Source organism: Lepidochelys kempii, chromosome 6, assembly GCF_965140265.1.
Source record: "Lepidochelys kempii isolate rLepKem1 chromosome 6, rLepKem1.hap2, whole genome shotgun sequence".
NCBI lineage: Eukaryota > Metazoa > Chordata > Testudines > Cheloniidae > Lepidochelys > Lepidochelys kempii.
In genome coordinates, this window is record NC_133261.1 from 103,545,682 (window position 1) to 103,567,440 (window position 21,759).

General features: G+C 43.4%; 1 protein-coding gene across 2 annotated transcripts in view; it reads right to left on the reverse strand.

Annotated features, from left to right (window-relative positions):
• Positions 1 to 3,639: 3,639 nt before the first annotated feature.
• The window catches only part of FBLN5 (fibulin 5), a 58,146-nt gene continuing 40,026 nt past the window's right edge, over positions 3,640 to 21,759 (reverse strand). For both annotated transcript variants that reach the window (XM_073350701.1, XM_073350702.1), the window contains exons 5-10: positions 20,656 to 20,772; positions 19,165 to 19,284; positions 16,554 to 16,676; positions 9,914 to 10,040; positions 7,507 to 7,702; positions 3,640 to 4,442 (exon numbers count right to left, since the gene is read on the reverse strand). In XM_073350701.1, coding sequence (XP_073206802.1) covers positions 4,281 to 4,442; positions 7,507 to 7,702; positions 9,914 to 10,040; positions 16,554 to 16,676; positions 19,165 to 19,284; positions 20,656 to 20,772 — 845 coding nt within the window. In that variant the 3' untranslated portion in view covers positions 3,640 to 4,280. The remainder of the gene's footprint in view (positions 4,443 to 7,506; positions 7,703 to 9,913; positions 10,041 to 16,553; positions 16,677 to 19,164; positions 19,285 to 20,655; positions 20,773 to 21,759) is intronic.

Here is a 21,759-nt window from a genome sequence, read left to right on the forward strand (position 1 = left end):
TGAACAGTCTGGAAATAAACAATTAGAGGATCCAGTCAGTTCCCCACTATCATATCATCCTTCACCACTCATCTGGGTAGGGGGGGGAATAGCTCAGTGGTGAGCATTGGCCTGCTAAACCCAGGGTTAGATTTGGGATCTGGGGCAAAAATTGGGGATTGGTCCTGCTTTGAGCAGGGGGTTGGACTAGATGACCTCCTGAGGTCCCTTCCAACCCTGAGATTCTATGGCACAATCTTCATTTGTCATCCTACCTGGCTCGCATCACCCCCTGTATCCATTTGTGGGAATAGATTCCCCGCTTGGTTTGTTCTGTAGTGAAGTTACTATTATTTATTTGTATTACAGTATTTTCAGGGTATGTCTACACTCCGATTAGACACCTATGGCTGGCTCGTTCCAGCTGACTCAGGATCATGGAGCTCGGGCTATTTAATTGCAGTGCAGATGTTCTGGCTCAGGTTGCAGCCCAAACTCTGGGGTCCTCCCACCCCGCAGGGTCCAAGAGCCTGAATCTACACCACAGTTGAACAGCCCCTTAGCCCAAGCCAGCTGCATGGGTCGCCCATGGATATTTAATTGCAGTGTAGCCATACCCCTAAAGGCCCCTACAGAGATTATGTTAGATACTACAAACACATAGCAAGAGAGACTTTCTGCCCCAAAGAATTTACAGTCTAAAGAGACAAGACAGTCACAGGGTGGAAGGGGAAAGAGATGCAAAGTGACTTTCCCAAGGTCACACAACAGGTGAGTGGCAGAACCAGAAACAGACCACGGGTCTCCTGACTTCCAGTCTAGTGCCATATTCACTAGACCACGTGTGCTGCCAGCTCTATACTGTTGATTAGATCTATTGTTTATTAAATGTGCAGCAAATAGAGACATGTCAGAGTTCAGCATGACGCAGTGGGGGACTAGGAGACTAATTGTACGACTAAGACTAGAATTATGGCTCTGGCTGGTGTTATAGAAAGTTTGGAGCTGGAGGGGGTGGCAGAGCAGGGCTTCTCCCCAGTGTAACAAGCACTCATAGCGATGCCCGCACTCGCTTTAGGCCCAGTTTACTGTTCAAACTGAAGCAAACAAGAAGGTCCTCCCACTGTCCTATGGTTTCACAGCCTCCCATCCCAGGTGTCTTTAGTAATACTGCTTCCTACTACTCCATCCAGCTCCCTGCTCCACCAGTCCTCATTCGGCCAGCTCTGGTGCTCTTCTGGAAAAGCAACTCCAGGATAACCTTCCTGAGTACCTGGCTCCTTGCTCTGAGGATCTACCAGAGACATTAGCACCACTCCTCTACAGTTCCTCATTCCAGGCATAGCCTGTCATGCCTCCTCTCCCTGCCCTCTGATAGTCTTTTATAGCCACAGGTGTAGCTCTATCCCATTTAATTATCTCAACTGGACACACCTGCTCTGCTGACAGGGCCTCGTTATCTTGCGACACAGGGTTATGTAAAGGTTTGCAGAGCTTGAAAGTTTGCATTTTTAACTATCTGAATCTATAGTATGTGAAAACTAACATGTGTAGTCCTTATTTGTGAGAACTGCTATAACCTATGCTTTTGTACTAGTATATTGGAAATGGATCCTTTGAATAGAAAATGTGGGGGCATTAGATGTTGTAATCATTAGTAATTTGTTATTTTGAAGTTGGTATATAGTTTGGCAAGGTTCAGGTTGGCCAGGGTGATAGCAAGTGATAGAAGACTTTATGGCAGAGGGGAAGTGGCTGATTTTCAAGGCTTCCAGACATTTTCAGGTTTTTTTAGACACAAAGTGTTTGTGTTGAAAGTGTGATATTGTTTTATGGGCATTCCTGGGCTCTGTTGAATCACGCTTTCAACCTTACGTCTCTTTCAACAAATGTTTTGTTATGGAATTCCTCTGGTGTTTTCTTGTGCTTTAATGAATTCCAAAGGCTAGATTAAGTTCGCACAGGGTGGCCCAGAAGAAGAGACCTGCTCCAAGAGATTATATAAGGACCAACAAAGTGGGGTTTCTCTCCAGTGGGTGATATTGGGGGTGGACAGAGCAGGATTCCTTCGTGGGCTAAGGGATTAGTGGAGGGAGAAGGAGAGGAGAGGGTTTTTGCTACATAGAAAACTATAAGCATTAAAGTTTCATAACAGACAGCATTAAGAGTTAAACGTCTTTAATGCAAGACTTTGCCTTTCCCTGTCCTGCTCCCAGATCTCTTGTTTCTCACTTTTTACCTTCCCCTGTCACCTGTCAGTGCTACTCTATCCTGCCCTCCCAACCATGTCTCCCATCACCTGCCCTCCCCTTTCTTCCAAGCCTGAAGAATATGATGCTTGGACCCCTTTTGAGCCTCAGTCCCTGTTGATACTTCTCTCTATACTCCTTCCCTAGCTCCTCCAGGATGGCTGCCTGACCACATGTCTCCCTGACCTCCCATCTTTTCTTTCTGGCTCAGCACAGCCTGGCAGAAATCAGCAGGGTTGTTATATAATCATATAAAGGATTGTATATGATGGTCTGTAGACACATGAAAACAGTTCTGTCCCAGTGCGTCCCACACTGCAGCTGAGGTAACAGGAAAAGATAAAATAATAAAGAAACAAAATACAGTGTCCTGCTACTTTAAGGCACACTCTGCTCTATGCAGAGCATTTCTCTGCTCTGGTCCAATGTGCCGGGGCTTTCTTCAGGCTGATTAAAAATAAAGAGCAACCTGGTAAACAAAGGGTACTTCTGCTGGGGGAAATAAAAACCAGTCCTGAATTTGCAAAGCCTATTATAAGCAAGATAGTCAGTTTCTCCATTCCTTCATGCAATCCGTGCCTGAGAGCTTCCTGAGCCTGCAGTCCTTCTCTTTTACATCACTACACTAATGAAGCTCTAGTATACTGCTTCCCAGACTACCATAACGTGGGAGTACAAACACCTCATTCTGAGCTCTTTCAGATTATAGATCTTTGTATACCCTCTATTAGCCCTCTGAGAAACACTGGGTCACTTGTCTTCAGACAGGCCTGCACAATTTAGCCTTTGTTGGCCAAGCCCATTTGGGAGGTAAGATTAGCCAATGGAGAGGAAAAAACCTGGAAACATTGCAAATAGTCAACAAGAGAGAAACTTACAAAAACCACATCAGGGTGAAATCCTGGCCCATTAAAGTCAATGGCAAAACTCCCCTTGATTTCAACTGGGCCACACAACTTTAAAAATTCATTTTCTATTTTTTTCCCCAAAACTTTTCAGAAAAATTCTATTCTGGGAAAAGCTTTGGCATAGGTAATTTCAGGGGGATTATTTTCTTTTGGAGGAAATTGGGTTTGGCAAAATTGAATATTGGGGTTACAATGGGAAATTAGCTTTGGCCATAACCACAGAACTAGCACAAAGCACTTCAAATCTTCGCTAATTATGCACAATCATTAAAGTATGCAAAGCAGTTGAACACTCAGGACCTGATTCTCAGTTATGCTAAGGCCCCTTTATACTGTTCTGGCAGCATAAATTTATGCTCATGCTGCCTTGGTGGTATAAAGAGTAGGGCCTTGGTGAAAATAAGGATCAGGCCCTAATTATTTTAAAATACACAATCCAGTGATAGATCTCTTTGAACTCAATTATGTAGAAATATTTAATACAGTGAGGAACCCACGCAGGTGACACTTTGTTAAAAAGGAGGGCTTATAGATCCAGCAAGCATAGCACAACATGTATTTTAGAAAGAACTTACAATGACTCATCTAAAAAATGTGATCAAAAAGGACAGATGGAACTAAGACAAAGGTAGGGACAACTGAGACAGACAATTTCAGAAACAACTGGCAATGGTAGTTAGTGCTTCTCAGATTCCACTTTTGGACAGGTGAATTTTTTGTTTGTTTGCCTTCCTTTTAAAATGAAAAAAGCAAAATAGCAAAAGCCAGCTTTTTCCTCAGTTTGTTTGGTGCCTTTGCTAAGCAGTATTGCAGTTACAGAGGTGGGGAGGTTCACAGTTTTTGGAGCATGAAATCACACCCTAGAAAAGTTTTTAAAATCAACAACAACAAAAATGGTTCTTAAAACATATAATCACATATAAAATCATACGGGGTCTGATGACAATACATGTTCTGATGTCTGCATCCTGGAAAGGACTGCATATGAAGAGGCTTCTCTCATCAGATGGCATAGGCTGTTGGGGCTGTGGTAACACTGGTTAGCTTTTGAGCTGCTATATTTTTCTGAGGAAAAAGATCTGCAGAAAGGGGCTAATGTCTTTTTGTTGTTGCTTTTAACGTTTAAAGGGAATGTACTGAAGGTTTAGAACGGGTACTGTGATACGTATATCCTCAGCCGGATGACAGAGCTCCCTCTGAAGTTGATGACAGTGTTGACTGTGATCATTTCCAAGTCCAATTGAATGGTACGTGGCCCTTTCACAGGACGGGTCATCACTAGAGTAGCACTGATAGGTCCCGTTTGCTGCATGGAAAACAGAGAGAGAAGCAGGTGAGATTTCCAAAGATGACACATGAAGTTTATGATCTTAGAGTATATCACTTAATGTTTGAGTGTCTAACATCTCAAAACGATGCTTACTTAGCCCTTCCATCCATTTTGCTGAGATGGGCAAATGACATTATTCCTCTTTGACAGATGAAAAGATTTGGGCACAGAGTAGTTAAGTGAACAAAGGTCAGGCAGCAAGTCAATGGTACAGCTGAGAATTAAAGCCAGGTTTCCTGACCCCTAGTTTAGTGTCCTATACATTGTAACTCATTGACTTAGTGAGTACATGGGTGGGACACCTCCAGAGAAAACCCAGGTACTGGTGATTCAATAGGTCTCACTATTTTCTCTAAAGGTACGTACACAGCAATGGAGGTGTGATCATAGTGCAGATTAGCATAACTGTGCTAACTTTAATTTAGCTTATATGGGTAACAATAGTAGTAAAGATGTAGCAGCCTGGGCTCCAGTGGGGCTAGTACAAGCCCATGTACAAGCCCACTGGGGACCGTGGGTACATATTTGGGTTGCTAACCTGTGATGAAGCCTGTGTTGCCTTGTCTCTTCTCTCATAATTACAAGTTAGCTAGATTTACACTAGCTTTAAACACCCTTCATTTGCTGTGTAGACATACCCTGTCGTTACTGAAGCAATGCTCTAGCATAGTGGTAGAGGACACTGTGCTGCTGTGGTTGCTGTATTTTGACTGATGTATAAAACAGAGGTAATTAAAGACCCATGTCACTCACCGTAAATTCTTAAGCAGATAATTACATTCTGCCTGCCTAAATATCTCCCCCAGTCCACTTTCAATTAGAAAAGGCGCTTTGCATTTCCTGTTCTGAACTGTTGTGTATTTACATGCACTGTTGAGAGCTACTGCACTTCACCCCAGAGGTGGCTGCGTTTCAATGGTATAGGAAGTGTCACTTTGTACAGTTTTATCAGTTTGTAAAGCATGTGGGGATCCTTGCAGATGAAAGTTGTTATTGTACATATAAATCTATTGTTATTATCTGGAGAAAAAGCAAGAACATGGATTCAAGAGGTGCTGACATGTTGGGTCAGGTATTCTTTTCCTGTTTCCGTTAATTCTTAAGCTTCATGAAGTTCATTTTGGTTTGATGCAGAGAAAATTTATCCACTTAAAGAGACACTGTGGAGTGGTTTTAAGTACCAATATTTAGACTTTATTTAAAAAGAATATATTACAAAAACTTCATATGTCTAGAAAACTGTTCATGAATATTTTTCCGGTTTCAATGGAAACAGGATTGGTTTTTCATTTGCATAAGTATGTGTTGCAAAATTGGACCCTTCTGAGAGACTCCTTTAAATGTATTATACACAAAGGTGAAAGCAATGCTAGGATTGTGGGTCAGATTTTCAGATGTACTCAGCACTCATAATAAATTCATCCCTCAAGCACTTCTGAAAATCTGACTCTCATTTAGGTACCTAAATGGGGGTTCTATGCTTGATAATCTAGCCAGAATGGTTGGTTCTCAGCACTTGAAAATCTGGTCCTGTGTTGGTAAATTGAGTAGCAAATCACCATTCAGCAGAACATCACACACACAGCCTGGGACCTGTTTTACTGAGAGACATAATGCTAGCTAGAGTGCTTGGGTTAGCTCCTGCAAGGTTTTGAAAAAGTACCACAAAAATTTGAGCTGACAGTGGGATAGCTCACCAGAGATGGGCAGCATGGTCTTAAGTTTAACAACCCACCTGACTGATGGCACCTTTAACAATACAGCAGTATCTGCCTGCCCCACCCTCATCCCCCACATCTGCAACCTCTCGTTTTTATTTTATTTTTTTTCAAAACAAAGGAACAGGCACCACCTGCTGGTTATAACCTAGACACTCTGGGAATATTCTGTTACCAGTTAAAGGAAAAGTGCAACATGTCCAATAAAAGAAAGGCCTTGGGTACTTTCTGGGATAAATGAAAGACAGGAATCAGATATGAACAATGGGATTTGTCCGTGAACCCCAGACAACTTACTGATCAGCCCAGATAGGTGAAAAAATCTGGAACAATACAACTTTGCAACAGCAAAATGCTTCTAACAGGATGGAAATGATTATCTCCTGAACTGCCTGGAACCTTAAGACAAAGCTGATGCCATTTTAAAGTTCGGAATCCGATGCTACCATGAAGAATGTGAATTGGGAAATGCCAGAATCTGTTCTAATATTATTTCCTATAATGTTCTGAAAGTGTCATTTCATGTATTCCAATGAATGGCACTTGGTTTGATTATCAGGGACAGATTCTGCTTGTGGTTACTACCCAAGCTTCTGAGTCCCACCAAGCATGATGCTCCTTGTTCTAAGAATGTCAGCTGTCCAATACCTATCCAATGGAAAGGGAGGGGTGCGGGAGAGAGAAAGAGGTCAGCTGCAAATTTTGTGGGAAATTTGGACTTTGTATTGAAAATCCAAAACCCTGCAAACTGAATTTTTTTCAGTTTTTAGCCAAAAACGTTTGTGTTTTGAATGAACATTTTGAGTTTTGGATTTTCAGTTTTCTGATGAAAAAATCGAAAAGTCTTGAAGAAAACAGTCACTCTCTGCACAAACTTTCTTTTAATAGAAAACTCAGTTTTTCAGTTAAAAAAAGAAACTGACAACATTTTAAACCAGCCTCCCTCCTCAGCTATTTCAAGATGTGAGGTCACAGATCTCACTGCGCCCTATTGCCATGTATGGAATAGCACAAGTGGGGCATGCTGGGCCAGTCTGGTGAATTTCCTACACTGCCATTATCGAGGATCTTTCCCTAGGATACGTCACCTTTCTGTAGAACCAGCATCCACAGCCTTTCTGGGTTTGAGCAGCCCACTGTGATTATGGACCAGTACATTACACTACATGGCTATGGATGTAGTATGACAGACACACATCTGCCCCTATGAGAGATCTTGCGCTGAAATTTTAAATAGTATACATTAAAAACTTAGTACAGCTGTCAGAGAAGGATGTGGCAAACTATAAGATACTGGTAGGGCTCTATACAGACTTACTCACCCGCATGTAGAATTCTCTGCCCTCATTCCCTGATTTGATTTGGAAGATGTAATAGGCACCAGGGTAGCGAGTTGTTGCTTGCATTTGGAAGATGTCAGAAGGCACGGATCGTCCTGACACCACGTCCATGTCTCTGTATAGGATGGTGAATGGTTGATCTCTGCAACCGGGGTTTTCAGCTGGACACATGCAGCGACTAATGTGGACAGAATTATCATCAGTATTGAGCAAATTCTGCAACATCTAATTCACTACATGTTGCTATGAAAGCAAAAAATAATGGAGTACAAAACTTAACCGGCTTAAAGAACCAATGCAATTTTCATTTCCTTTGCTTGCATTCAGCGCTCCACCCCCATCCTGCCTATATCTCTGCCTTCATCTTCCTCCTGCTCTCCGGGCTCTGCCAAAACTGCTCTTCATACTGCAACTTTTGTCTCCTTTGATCGCTCAAAAATTTGGACTTTCTTTTCTGGCAGCTCTGCAGCTATGGCCTCCCATTGCACGATTGTCCTGGTAGGAATTTAGCCTATAAACTCTTCAGGGTAGGGACCTGCTAATTATTGGCCCAGATCATGGTGCAGAACTATGAACATCAGTTTTCAGAGTAGCAGCCATGTTAGTCTCTATTCGCAAAAAGAAAAGGAGTACTTGTGGCACCTTAGAGACTAACAAATTTATTTGAGCATAAGCTTTCGTGAGCTGTAGCTCACGAAAGCTTATGCTCAAATAAATTTGTTAGTCTCTAAGGTGCCTCAAGTACTCCTTTTCTTTTCATGAACATCAGTGGTGCTATAAGGTGTGTCTGACACCTTTTGAGTACAGGCCATAGATTAAATACAGTCAAAGAATAAATTTAAAGACTGGCCAGAGCCACAAAGCCCAATTCTTCCTAAGCCTGAGTCTGGAGTTTTGGTTCAGGCACAGCTCTAATTAAATCAGACAGTCCACAATGATGATCTAAATAGCCCCCTCTCTTTACTAGACACACCAATCGTAATCCATGAACACCCCATGGATGGTCCAAACTTGAGCAAACTCTTGCACTGACGGCCAATAAAGGTAAATTTTGTTATCAATGTTATGTTCTAATGGTCCCTGCTGGCCTTAAATTCTGTGAACATTAAAAGATCCAGCAACTTGCTTTCCTTTGATCACACTTAATCCCATTGTTCAGGCTGATGACATTACCCTAACTGCTTCCTAGAATCTCTCATGTTCCCTCTATTGAAGTAATGCTAATTTCCTTGACAGTACTTCTAAAGTAAACTCAGAGTCTGCATATATATTTTAGAGCACTTTAAAATATGGCTCTTAAAACCAGAATTTTGACCTTGGGGCAAAACTTCCAAAAGCAGCCCCTGCAGATCGCAGGCAGAGAGCAAGAAACTTGTACAAGCCACATTTGCTGAAAGTGCTCAGATTCTCAATGCATCGGTGTTGCTCAGGTTGTGACCAGAGTATGTCACCTTGAGCCACCCAGTTACTATAACTGGTGATAATAGATTGGCTGGCAACCCTTTGGATGTTAACAGAGCCCTAGTCTTGTTGCACGTCTTTTGTTCTCTTTGGCTTCAGCTACTGACATACCATCTGGAGATTTAAGCTTAATATTGAGTAACTTCCCAAGGGGGCAGCAGGTGCCATACGCCAATTGAAATAAATCCCAAGTGACTGAGATAAAACTGGGGAGAATTTCAGCCATAATTTGAGTCCCAAGTGTGTGCAAAAAAAGTTAGGAGAACCATGTGATTTTGTAAGATGCTGGGGTTTTTAGCAGGGGGATTGTATCTTGGGAACACCGGGCTCAAAGGACCCCACATGTGGACCACTAACAGTACCTAGGACCCCCAGGAGGCAAAGCAAATTTCAAGACAATGTCAGTCAGCAGGTGGATTTTACAACTCTTAGATGAGTCATCTTTTAAACAGTAAGGGACTCAATCTTAACTCTAGCAGAGCTGCCACTCCTCTCTAGTTCAGTGTGTTATGCTTTCAAAGCACTGGACAAACATTAACTAGTGAATCCTCACAACCCCCTGGATTAGGTAGGTAAGGAAGTACTATTATTAACAAATAGATTAGGTTTGATCAAGTATGATTAAAGGCAGGTGGCAATGGAGTAACTAACTTTCTTTTGTTGCATTACAACCATTATGGTCTTCTCTGCTGCACTCATTTTGGTGAGGGCTTTTCCAGCTTAACTTCCCACACAACTGAATCTCCTGCCACCTGATGACTTGGCAAGTAATTGCAATTTATCATTTTTATAAAGCTTGCTAATAATAAATGCAACACTAATGTCTGTATAGCACTTTAGATGTACTTTGCTGTCATGTTGCAGAAGTGCAATTTATTTGCCTCAAGCAGATTTACTGCCCTTCCACTTCTATGGGTCTGTTACTCACTTGTCATTGATCTGGATATAAGGATCCTCACACTTTACTGGGTCTAGACATTTGTATCCTCCTTGGATATTGAAACAGGTTTGCTGCGTAGTACAAGTGAAGTTTCTAGTCTCACATTCATTGATATCTGAAACACAAAAATGAGAGGAAAGATAATACAAGGAAAACTCTACAAGATGCCACCCTTGTAAAGTGTGGCCTAGTGGTTGGAGCAATGAACTGGGACTCAGGAGACCTGGCTTTGCCACTGACTTCCTGGATGACCTTGGGCAAGTCACGTCCCCCCTCTGTGCTCAATTTCCCGCATCTGTAAAATGGGGGCTATGACACTGACCTCCTTTATAAAGTACTTCGAGATCTATGGATGAAAACAGCTATATAATAGCTAGATTTCATTTATTATTTGTATTTTATTATAATGAAGCAACCTCCCCTATTAAGAGATTGCATCAAAGTATCACCAAACAAAGTACAACTCTGCTCCATCTGTATTAGAAGGCTACCTCTGATAAGTAAGGATGGATTACTAACCTTGTAGTAACTTGAGCTCTTGTGCTATTTAGATTGTGCATAGGCCCAGGACCAGAGATTTTTCACTAGCAGAGTCTGGGCCATGTGCGCATCCTTGTGTGCAGCATAAGGGGCGCTGCCAGATCATGGCCATCTTAGTTCCCTCTCCACCATCAGTGCCCAGCAGGGGGAGACCACGCAGTGGAGAAGGAGTGTTGGTAGTGCACTGCACAGCTCAAAGCACTCAAGTTACTGCAAGGTAAGTAATCCATCCTTCTTCTTCAAGTGGCTGTCCCTATGTGTAATGCACTTCAGATGATTTACAAACAGTGTCCGTTTCAAAGAAGTGTCTGCTTGGAGTCCTATGACACAGCAGATTGCAGAGCTGTCCTGCCAGGAGAGGCAGTAGAAGCAGCTGCTTGCACCAGTGCATATTGTCTAGCAAAGGTGTGAACAGAACTCCAAGTTTCTACTCTGCACATGTCAGCAATAGGAACGTCTCTAAAGAAAGCTACCGGTGCTGCCTGAGCTCCAGTTGAGTGAGTTCATATGATGCCCTCAAGGGACATATTGTTCAACTTCCCAGAGTAGGTGCTGGGGGAGAAGCAGGGGAGGGGTGGAAGAGGGGAGGCGGGTGACGGCCCACGGCCCAGCACCCCCACTAAGGCTGGGAGTGCGTGGCCTGGGACCCCCGCTGGTGCTGAGAGGGGGGAGGATGGGTGGTGGCGTGCGGCCCAGGACCCCTGCTGGTCCTGGAGGAGGAGGATTGGCAGGGCTGGCAGGTTCCCTACCTGGTTCCAACCAGCATGTCCCTGCAGCTCCTAGGGGAAGGGGTGCCCAGAGGGGCGCCACACGCTGCTTCTGCCACAAGTGCCAGCTCCACAGCTCCCATTGGCCGGAAACCACAGCCAATGGGAGCTGCGAGGGCAGTGGCTGCAGGCGCGGGCAGCACACAGAGCCCCCCGGACTCTCCGCCTAGGAGCTGCAGGAACATCCTGGTGGGAGCTGGGGAGCCTTCTCCCAGGTAAGCACCACCGCCATGCACCCCAACTCCCTGCCCCAGCCCCGAGCCCCCTCCCACACACCCAAACTGCTACTGCAGCCTGAGCCAGCATCAGCTGCTGCATAAGTCACAGAAAGTCATGGAATCCATCACTTCTGTGACCTCTGAGACAGACACACAGCCTTATACATAAGTACTTGTGGCCATATGACCCAACAGTGATGAGCAGGGTTTCTCTGGATGTTCTGGGGCTCAAACAGATCTGCTGTATGAGCCTGGTGATGGAGAGCAAATGGTCATCTGGTAAGTATGTTTGTAACAGCATCCAGCCTGACCCTGATAAACTCTGTCGACTGTGAGGGTTCCAGGGTAGACTTCTCCAGGTTCACTCTGAAGTCCAGCCTCTCAAACAGATGTAGAAGTATGGCAGTTGCTTCTCGTGTTTCCCTGTAAGATCACCCCTTCAGGAGCCAGTCATCTAAGTAAGGGTAAACTGTCATTCCTTGCAGATGAAAGTGAGCTGCTACCAATGAAGGTACGTTGGTGAAAACTCTAGATTCTATGAAGATCCCAAAGAGGAGATCCCTGGTAGGGGTGTTGACTGGCCACAAATCTCAGGAATCTCTGTTGTGCTAGATGAATGTCTGTATGAATGCAGACATCTTTGAGACCAAGGGCCTGAGAATCAATTGTCTGGATCTAGCACCAGAAAAGGGGATGATAGGATCACCATTCTGAACTTTGGGTGGTGAATGAACTTGTTTGTTCCCTGAGGTCCACAGTGGGTCTCTATCCCCCAGTCTTCTTGGGAATGTGGAAATACCTTGAGTAGACAATCCCTTTCTCCTTGCTGTTGGAGATATTAGTTCTATTGCCTCCATTTAAAGGTGCGACTCTACCTCCTGCAGAAGAATGCGCTTGTGCTTTATGAAAAGGAGGACTTGTGGCACCTTAGAGACTAACAAATTTATTTGAGCATAAGCTTTTGTGAGCTACAGCTCACTTCATTGGATGACATGTCCATGTGCTTGTGAGAATGTGCTTGAAAGAGGACAGGGAGGGCCATTGGGGAGGAAAGAGAACTGAATAGTGTATCCCAAGGAGACAACCTCTAGGATCCATCTGTCCATTGTGATTTCTGTCCAGGCAGATAGTGGGAAAGTCAACCTCCAAAGGGAGGGAAAGATCTGAGAGTTTGTGCAGATCTGGAGGGACAGTTAGTGTCTGGCTTTTGCAGGTCCTGTCAAAATACCAGTCCAGATGGTGGAAGATAGTTGACCTTGGGCACCCTTTCTATGTGTCCCCTGCTGCTTGTGTGGTAGCTCATACTCCCACTAGTGATAAAAGGCAGGTGGGGTTGGTCATCTGCACTGTGGCTCACTGGGCTTCTTCTTCACTGCACATGTGTAAATACCCAGCAATCAAAGTGTGGCTCTGGGGTCTTTCAACAAACTGAGAGATTCATCTGTCTTAGCACTGAATAGAGTGTCACACTCAAACAGAAGGTGTTTCGGCATCATCTGAACTTCCTTTGGGATTCCTGAGAAGGGCATGACGGGTGTCTCATCATGGCAGTAGTGGCCATGAATCTCTCCACCATGTCCGCTGCAACTAAGGTATCTGGAGTGCCAATCTTGTTACCAACCCTCCTTCATCAAGTAGAGTCTGGAAGTGGTCTCTAATATCCTGAAGAACCAAAAGCTGGTCAGCTTGTCATAAATAGTAAAATCATATTTGACCATCAGAGCTTGGCAGTTTGAGACTTGGAATTGCAGAGAGGCCAAGGAATGAGACTTTCTGCCAAAGAGGTCAAGCCTCTTCACTTCTTTCTCATGAAGCATTGACTAAGCCTGTCTCTGTCAACTATGCTCAGTGGCTGTTGAAACTACCAACAATTTGGGAGGCCAGTGAGAAAATAACTACTGTGACCCTTTTGCAGGCACTAAATACCTCTCCTCAGCCTGCTTGGACACTGGTGGGATTGTCATGGTTGTCTGCCAGAGAGTCCTGGGGGGTTTGAGGATTGCCTCATTAATAGGGAGCACCACTGCTCTGGTCCAGTTTATGCAAAATGTCTAGCAGTTTGTGTGGTGCTTTCTGGACCTCTTCCAGGGGGATGTGAAGTGACAGCCACTCTCTTGAGTAAGTCTTGGAAGGCCTTTGGGGTGCATAGGGGAATCTGTAATCACAGCATCATCTGGGGAAGAGGAGGACAAGGTCACAGGCACAAAATCCTCCTTATGATGCTCTTCATCCTCCTGCTGCTGGAGTTGAGGCTCTTGGGCAGGCTAAGGAAGTTCTTCCTCCACCCTGGGATCCATTATCTCCTTAGGTCCTGTATGTCTTAAGGTGGGTATATTGGATTGGATGGTCCCTGAAGAGCCTTGAGACTTAATACCATCACTGCATGACATTGTAGCCCCTCAGTAATGGACGCTGGGGTGCTGGGTACCAGTGAGTATATGGGGGAGAGGGTATCCTCTAGTACAAGAGTAGTGAGATACTGTGGAGACTCTCAATATTTTATCAGGGCTCAATCCTCTGCAGGAGTCCCGAGGGACATAGTCTGGGACAGGTGCCTGCTGTAGTTCTCTTCTGACTTTCTGGATCTGAGGTCAGAATCCTCAAAGGGAGGCTCTTCATGTTGCAGGAGGTGGTCGTGATCTGCCTTTACTCGTTGATGGTATCGGAGACAGTCTGCCTCATCCCCAACTTGTTGGTGGGGATTGGAAAGTGGTACCACAGAGAAAGTGGCATCAGTTGAAGTCTTGGTGCCAGGTGTTGAGGTCTGGAAAGGAGGAGTGACTCCAGTTCTAGGAATAGCAGAAGATTTTCTGGAATCAGAAAGCCAGACAGAGTTGATGGGGATGTCTCCACAGCTCAGGCCACTGAATAAGAGGTCACTAAATCCGATGGTACCAATGAGGGTTTTGGTGATGAAGAAGCAGTCCCCAGTACTGGAAGGTGCTGCAGTTTTGCCCTTTGAAGAAGTCCCAGTCTGTTCCTTCTCAGTACTGTATGGTCCTGCTCTGAAGTACAAATCTCCCAGTGACTTGGAATGGGGCAGGGATTTCTGCCTCTTCTTAGATTTGAATGGGGAATCTTCCCTCTTGTCCTTATGAACGCACTTGCGTCTCCCTTCCCTTCCCTGCTCTCCTGAGCCTCTCTGAGCTGGTGAGGGGTGGAGGTCTTGGAACTGCCCAGGGACCGAGGAAGAGGGGCCAATCCTACCTTCTTCAAGTTGGTGTACAGGGGCATTCCCCTCACTTTCATGTACTCCTCAAAGAGAAACTTTTGGAGCTGAAACTCCCTGGACTGCTTTTTCCTACTCAGAAATGACCTGCAGAATACTGGAAAGGACATTGGCTTCCCCCAGGAAGTACAGACAGATAACGCAATAGTCGGTGACCAGGAAGGGCTTGGAGCATATATTGCAATTTTTGAAACCAGAGATTCTTGGCATACTCCCCACAACCATTGGGTGGGTGGGTGTGGGTGTGTATACAGCAATGACTTCCCACCATTGGAAAGGGTTTCCAAAAATAGGGAACCAGACCCCTAAATCTATTGCTTAACTATACTATAAAACTATCTAACTATGAAAATTCTCACAACTTTGAAAACTATTTACAGAGAGAATCTGAAGAAGTCAGCATGAACACTGATGCTCCCTCCTAGCCCACGTGCAGTAAAAAGGAACTTAAAGGTAACAAACTAAGAGATAAGAGGGTGGCTGTCTAGCAGCCCCTCTCATCTCTTTGGGATGGCACACAAGGAAAGTGGGGATGCATACGTAGACCACACAGCCACTGCTAAAGACAGTTCCCCAGTCACGGGTACAAAGAGCGTATGCCCAACCCGAAGTGCACTACACAGAGGGACAATCACTCTAAGGAGAAACGTTTTTTCATCCATCCCTCTTTTAAGCCAGGTTTCATTATATTATTAATAGTTTATTTCTCAGTTTCTGGCAGAGCCCACACAGTGATAGGCACTGCACAAATATAAAAGGAGTCATGGCCCCTGCCCCAAAGAGCTTGCAATCTAAAAAGTTAAACAGACACAGGGGAGGGAAGGGGAGTATAACATGCCCATATACTGATAATGCAAAGTTTTCTGAAAGAATTGTTGGACATACAATGTCCCCATTTGCCCCTCAACCTTGCTCTTCTTAGCCAGCTAATAAATGAAACATTCAGAATACAGGGCACTGATCCAGTGCCGTTCAGTATGGGGTCAGGTACACTCTGCTATTGGAAGTGCCATTTGGGGGGAACGAGGGGTTTGGGCATTAAAAATTTCAAACCACACCTTACTCCATGAATGCTGCTACTGAGACGATTAAAAAAAATCTCTGTATTGATCAACCCCGCATAACATCTCAACCCTGCAGGATTTATTTTTCAGTGATTGTACAGAGGGTGCACATTAAAGAAAGAGCAGACTGCTCCTATGCTCACAGCCAGCTTAAAACTGGCCGAGAAGCCACAGGCAGAAAGCTGTATCGAAAGGGAGAAGTGAGTCCAGCAGCTATGGTACAACCACTGCTACAGCTTAATGCAGAACATACAGAACAATAAGTGGAGATACAATAAAAAAGAAAATGCCCCAGGCACACAGTCATGGCAGTCAGTTGATCACTTTCTGATCCTATAGTGCAGGACACACCTATAGATGCAGGGACCAGTGCTCTAGGTTTGAGATTAGCTCTACTCAGTAATATACTTTAATGAGTTAATAGCATTTCAAAAGCTCCAGAGTAAAGTAGGGGCTGGCAGTGGACCCAATCCTCATTTCCCCCATTGGAGTCAGTAGGTGTTTTGCCACTGTCTTCAGGGAGAGAAAAACTGGCCCATTAGGTACCTTTCTGTGCAACCCTTACTCACAATAGTGAGCACTTACTCATGCAAATAACCCCATTTATCTTAATAGGATCACTCATGGGAGTAAGTACTCACCAGCATATGCACAATACACCCCCTAAGAATATTTCCTATCTTTTGCAATGCCAAAATCAGGCAAACATCTCAAGTCTTGATTCTCAGTGAATCAGCTTAATTTTCCTTCCAGAACTATGAGCTATTTACTGTTTGGTTGGGTTTTAGTTCACGGTTGGAATGTTCTTACCTTGGCAGCTTCTGTTATCATCAAGCAGAACATAGCCAGGGGGGCAGGAGCAGTAGTAAGAACCGGGCTCATTCACACATTGGTGCTGGCAAAGGAACTCTGAGAAGCTGCACTCATCCATGTCTGCAGTTGTAGAATGAAGTTTAGAATGCTTTGTGTTAAAGGAAAAAGGACTTTCCCCTAAACAGAAGTCCGTCCTAACTACAATGCCTGTCACAACAAAAGTTCATAGAGCTATAAGATCATGGTGTTTGCTATTCAGCTCAGTTTAATAAGCCAGATTCAACTTTGATGTCAATCCACTGACTTTACTGAAGTTATACCAGGGTGAATATGGCTCATGGTAGCTAGGAATGAATGTAAATTATTACTTTACTTGAAAAAGGAAAATGATCCAATTTACTATTGTTTACGAAGCCTCACCTATGTCAAGCCAGGCCTACAACTATTAATAAATGATAATGAAACCCACTCTCAGGAGATATACCTGCTCGGTGTGTGTAATCAGTCAGGGTGGCTTACTTGACTGATTGAAATAACCTTCTAGTGTTTCTTACTCTTGTTAGCCCTGCAGAGCCAACACAGCTAAGAGAGAGTTAACTGGATTTTATTCCTTTTTATGCATCATCAAGAGAATTGTTTAAGTTCCAGTCAGTTACTTGTCACGCAGGGTATAGTTTGGCCTGCAGAAGCTTTATTACTGGTGATGATGGAAGGAACTTGACTCTCAGGTCCCCAGATAAAAAATTTTTAAAATTGTTTTAATTTTAAACTGACATCTGTGATCTGGGTCATGACAGACATGGAACTCCAGGGGGCCATTTTTAAATAGCTACTTTTTAGAATAAAGTACCAGGGAAGACCATTCAGCCCCAAGTAGCCCCAAGGCTACTACGCCATTTTAATTCAGGATCATCTCTACTATGCAACTGAATGTTGCAGGTCATGGAAGTCAAGGGGGTGGGGTGGCCTATGATAGGTTTCTCTATATTTTTAAAAATACAACCTGTTTTGTTAATTCTTCTGGAAGACTATGGCAAAACTGGCATTGCCTTCAGAAGTCCAGTGCAATTTTCTAAAGCTCTTTGCTATGCCAAATTCTGCCGTGTCACCAGATTATTTATGCTCCTTAGGGCCCACTCCTGCATGCCTGGTACATTCAAAGGCTCCTGTTGACTTCAGGGAGGGTTTTTGGTGGGCGAGAAACACAGAGTCAGGCCCATAATGACTTGCTGACAGTTCTCTGTGCAGCTATATAGGGGACTAGCTCTCCTCCTGTAGGGAGCTGAGTGCCTCACGTCCCATTGATGGCAGCTGAAGGTGAATGCATTCAGCACATTTTCAGCTCTGGCTCTCAGTAGCAGAAGTACACCCTCCGCTAACCTGCATGGACAAGGGGAGGGTTTGGGTGTAGAGCAGAGGCTTTGCAAATAACGGAGTCCGTCTATGTCATCTATTCTGTTTGATACATCAGTGCATCCAACTGAAATGTTACTTCCCAACTTTTTAATTAAGCTTTCTCTACAGGTGAGGTAGCATTGAATGAGAAGCTGGAGAGTAAAAGGATACATTCCTCTTATTTCCTTATTATCAGAAAACCTGTTTCTAATTGTCCATGTGGTTGGCCATTCACTTACATCTTGCTTCACAGGTAGAACTACATAGGTATGTTTCCATGATCCAGATGTTACAGACCTGACCTAGCTCTAATCTAAGGCACAGAAGGTCTGAATCCCTTTCTTTATAATTAGGCTTGCAAAGAACAATGGCTGAACATACACTGCACGTCATGTTTTTTCTTTCAAACACAGCCCTTTACATCTGTTTAGTGTAAATTAAAAAACAAAGCTTTTCCAGTGAGGTTTTTTCCTTCCAAGAAATATTGGCTGGATTCTCTCATTTAAACAGACTGTGGGGACACACACCAAAGAAGTAAGCCTAACTATTCTTTTTCAATTAAGCAAAATAAAGCAACAAAATGAAAATGAGAGAGGGGAAAAAAACAATGTTGTCACAATTTTCCAATAATACTGCTACATGGTGGATGGATCACTCCTATCTGATTAAATTCAACAGTGCTCATGAGGATGTTTCTTGTTTCTTTAAATCTGTAGCAGGCAGGTGGGGCTGGAAAATGTTTGGGGACGTTCTGCAGTAAAGCAGGGCAAGACGGATAACGTGCTTAAGTACCTGTTGAATTAAGGTAAGCTATTTAGTATATCAGGGCAAGAGTAGATTTTGGAATAATGTTATTTTATTTATGCCAATAAAGTTCCTTGGTGAGTGTTAGAAGAAAGCAACTCTTTTCTGTGGTTCTTTACCATTGTCACAGAACAGTTCTAATGCTTAGTCTATTTCTTTAAAACCATTATGAGAAAAAAAGAAACACCACCACTGATTTTTGTGTGGTTTCTTGCTTTTACCTTCCTGTTTAACTGAAATTAGGAAGAGATGAATTGCTCTACTGGATTGGATAGGTAGATATATCCTACTTCTAACAGTGGACCATACTTGAAACTTCAGAGGAAGGCATATAAAAAAGAATACATTACAAAGAATGATTTAAATACAGTTAACTCCCTCCCCGCACCAAATCACAGAAGACAGTTACCGCTGCAGCTAATTCCATCAGCTTCCAGTTCATAGCCAGGATCACAGCGACAGAGAAAAGAGCCATATGTGTTGACGCAGTTTTGCACACAAGGGTTCTGGGTTGTACATTCATTCACATCTACAGGAAACCAATACTCAGTTTATCAATGACTTCTCCCAAGGCACTGCTTCTAATTAATTACTATTACAATCAAACATTAGAAAGGACTTAATAGTACAGGCATAGCAGTTTCGTCTGGTTCTCTTGCAAAGGTTTGACTCAGTTTGTATTGTTGGTATTTAAGGCTGATGAATTGTAAGGAAAAAAGTGGTTGGAAACACAGGCCATGCTGTATGTAAAGCAATTGGGAACATCTTCCCTAATGCTGTTGCTGAGGCACTTGATAGCATTGAATATGAGATCAGAGAGTCTGATATTTAACAAGTCTGCCAAGTCTTGAACCTACCCCTGCTGAAGGAAGAGGGTCACTTACAACTGAGACTTCTTGGGGAAAAAGCTGCTTGATCTGTCTATGATCAGAAAATAACAAGAAAGACTGGGATAAACTATTTACTGCAGATGCTTCCTTGTTTATCTAGTAATTTTAAGATTCTCCGACTGATTTAATCTGAGCAAGACCAGGCCCAAAGCAGCAGGATAAATCTAGGGAATGCTGATGTAATGAGGAAACACTCCTTATACAATCCTGTGGTTACCATAAAGCAAAGACTTTCCTTTTAGGACACTTGCAACTCCTGGCAAGTCTTTATCCCATTAACACTGAGACATTCCCTGAGAGCTGCTTTGAAGTATTTTACTGTTCAAAAACAGACATATAACATTGATCGTGAGATCATAGAGGCTCTGATCCGGTAAGGCACTTAAACACACTGGAGAGGAAGAATGGTCCAATAGGGCATTAATCTGGGACTTCGGAGACCTGGATTCAATTTCCTGCTCTGCCACAGACTTCCTATGCAATTTTGGGCAAGTCACTTCATCTCTCTGAGTCTATTCTCCATATGGAAACTGAAGCTAATGGTACTGTCCTACCTCACAGGGGTGTCGTAAGTATAAATATGGTAATGACTAAAAGGTGCTCAGATACTACCGTGGTGGGAGTCATATGAGTACCTACAGGAACCTTTACCCTGAAAGCTGAAATTCCAGCACGAGGAGACATACCTGCAGGATCGAGCTAGCATGCTAAAAACAGAGTGCGGTTGTGGCAGGTTGCCCTGAGCATGTGCCTAACAGCTTGGACAGAGATGTACCTGGGACGGCTAGCTGCTCACACCGCAGTGGCTACGCTCTATTTTTAGCACACTAGCTCAATCAGAGCTAGCACAGCTGTGTCTCCTCCAGCTCAAAGTGTAGCCATACCCTATAACAGACAGTACAACACATGTGAACTCAGCCGGATATTCATTTTCTTAAAGTTACACACACGCTTAAGTGCTCTGCTGGGCTGGAGCCAACACTGCAGTAGTTATTGCCTGTATACAGTACCTTGGCATGATCGTCCATCATCATTAAGGGTAAAACCTGGATTGCATGTACAGGAGTAGGAACCAGGTACATTGGCACACAGCTGCTGACAGTAGCCATAGCGACATTCATCTATGTCTAAAAATAAAAAAAGATGCAAAGTACAGACACGATTGTAGTTGTACTTGTCCTACATAGCATTAGATGAACTCATGTAACCGTAGGACTAAAATCTACTCATAACGAGGGGGGAAGGGATTAATATACGATATTCTGACTCCAGATCTCGAACAGCCAAAGTCTGAAGCATTCAGATGGAAGGTTGCTCGAGTCCATCTCTCCCCAAGACAACACAGCAATACATTTTGTTCTAAGTAGCTGAAATGTAACCATGGGAGCTGATTGGTTCCATGGTCAGTTGTAAAAGATTCTGCTCAATGCTACATTATCAAAAAGCCCAGGTCACACACCATCAGTAGCTACTCTTGAATTGTGTCTATTCGCATATAGTACAAAATATTATACTGTATTTTTGTAATGGTTAGGTTGTACTCCCGATCACTTACACACACATATCAGGGCTACTCACATAGTAAGGTGAGCAGGATTTGGCCCCAAAAGCTGCTTTTAGTCTTAGACGTGGCAATCTTTTTATCATCCTGAAAACTATTTTTATGGGTCTGTTTTCACTGGTTTATGAGGAAACTTTAAAATATAAGAATTCATAGCGTCACTAAAATAACTTTTTTGTTGTTGAACTGCAGCATTAACAATCATTGCATTTGACTGTCATGAGCAAGAGACAAGATTGAAAGACACAAGTATAATGTAAATTTGCTCTCTGATGGCACTGGAACCTAATAAACATAATTATAAAAGTTAGGAAGAGTTTTAATCCTTGCTTCAGAGCAGAAATAAAACACCTGATGAATTGTCTCTTTTGTGGCTATTCATTTTCTTTCGGATCAGCTGCCTTCTAATTTATGGGGTTTGTTTTTTGGCTATCCTCAAAACTTCATATCCTTCCAACAGTGAGTAAAAGTTTATGACCCTGCTTAGATTTTTCTTTATGGGTGATTCAAATAAGCTCTCAGAGCAAATACTGCATTGATATTCAACTTCTAT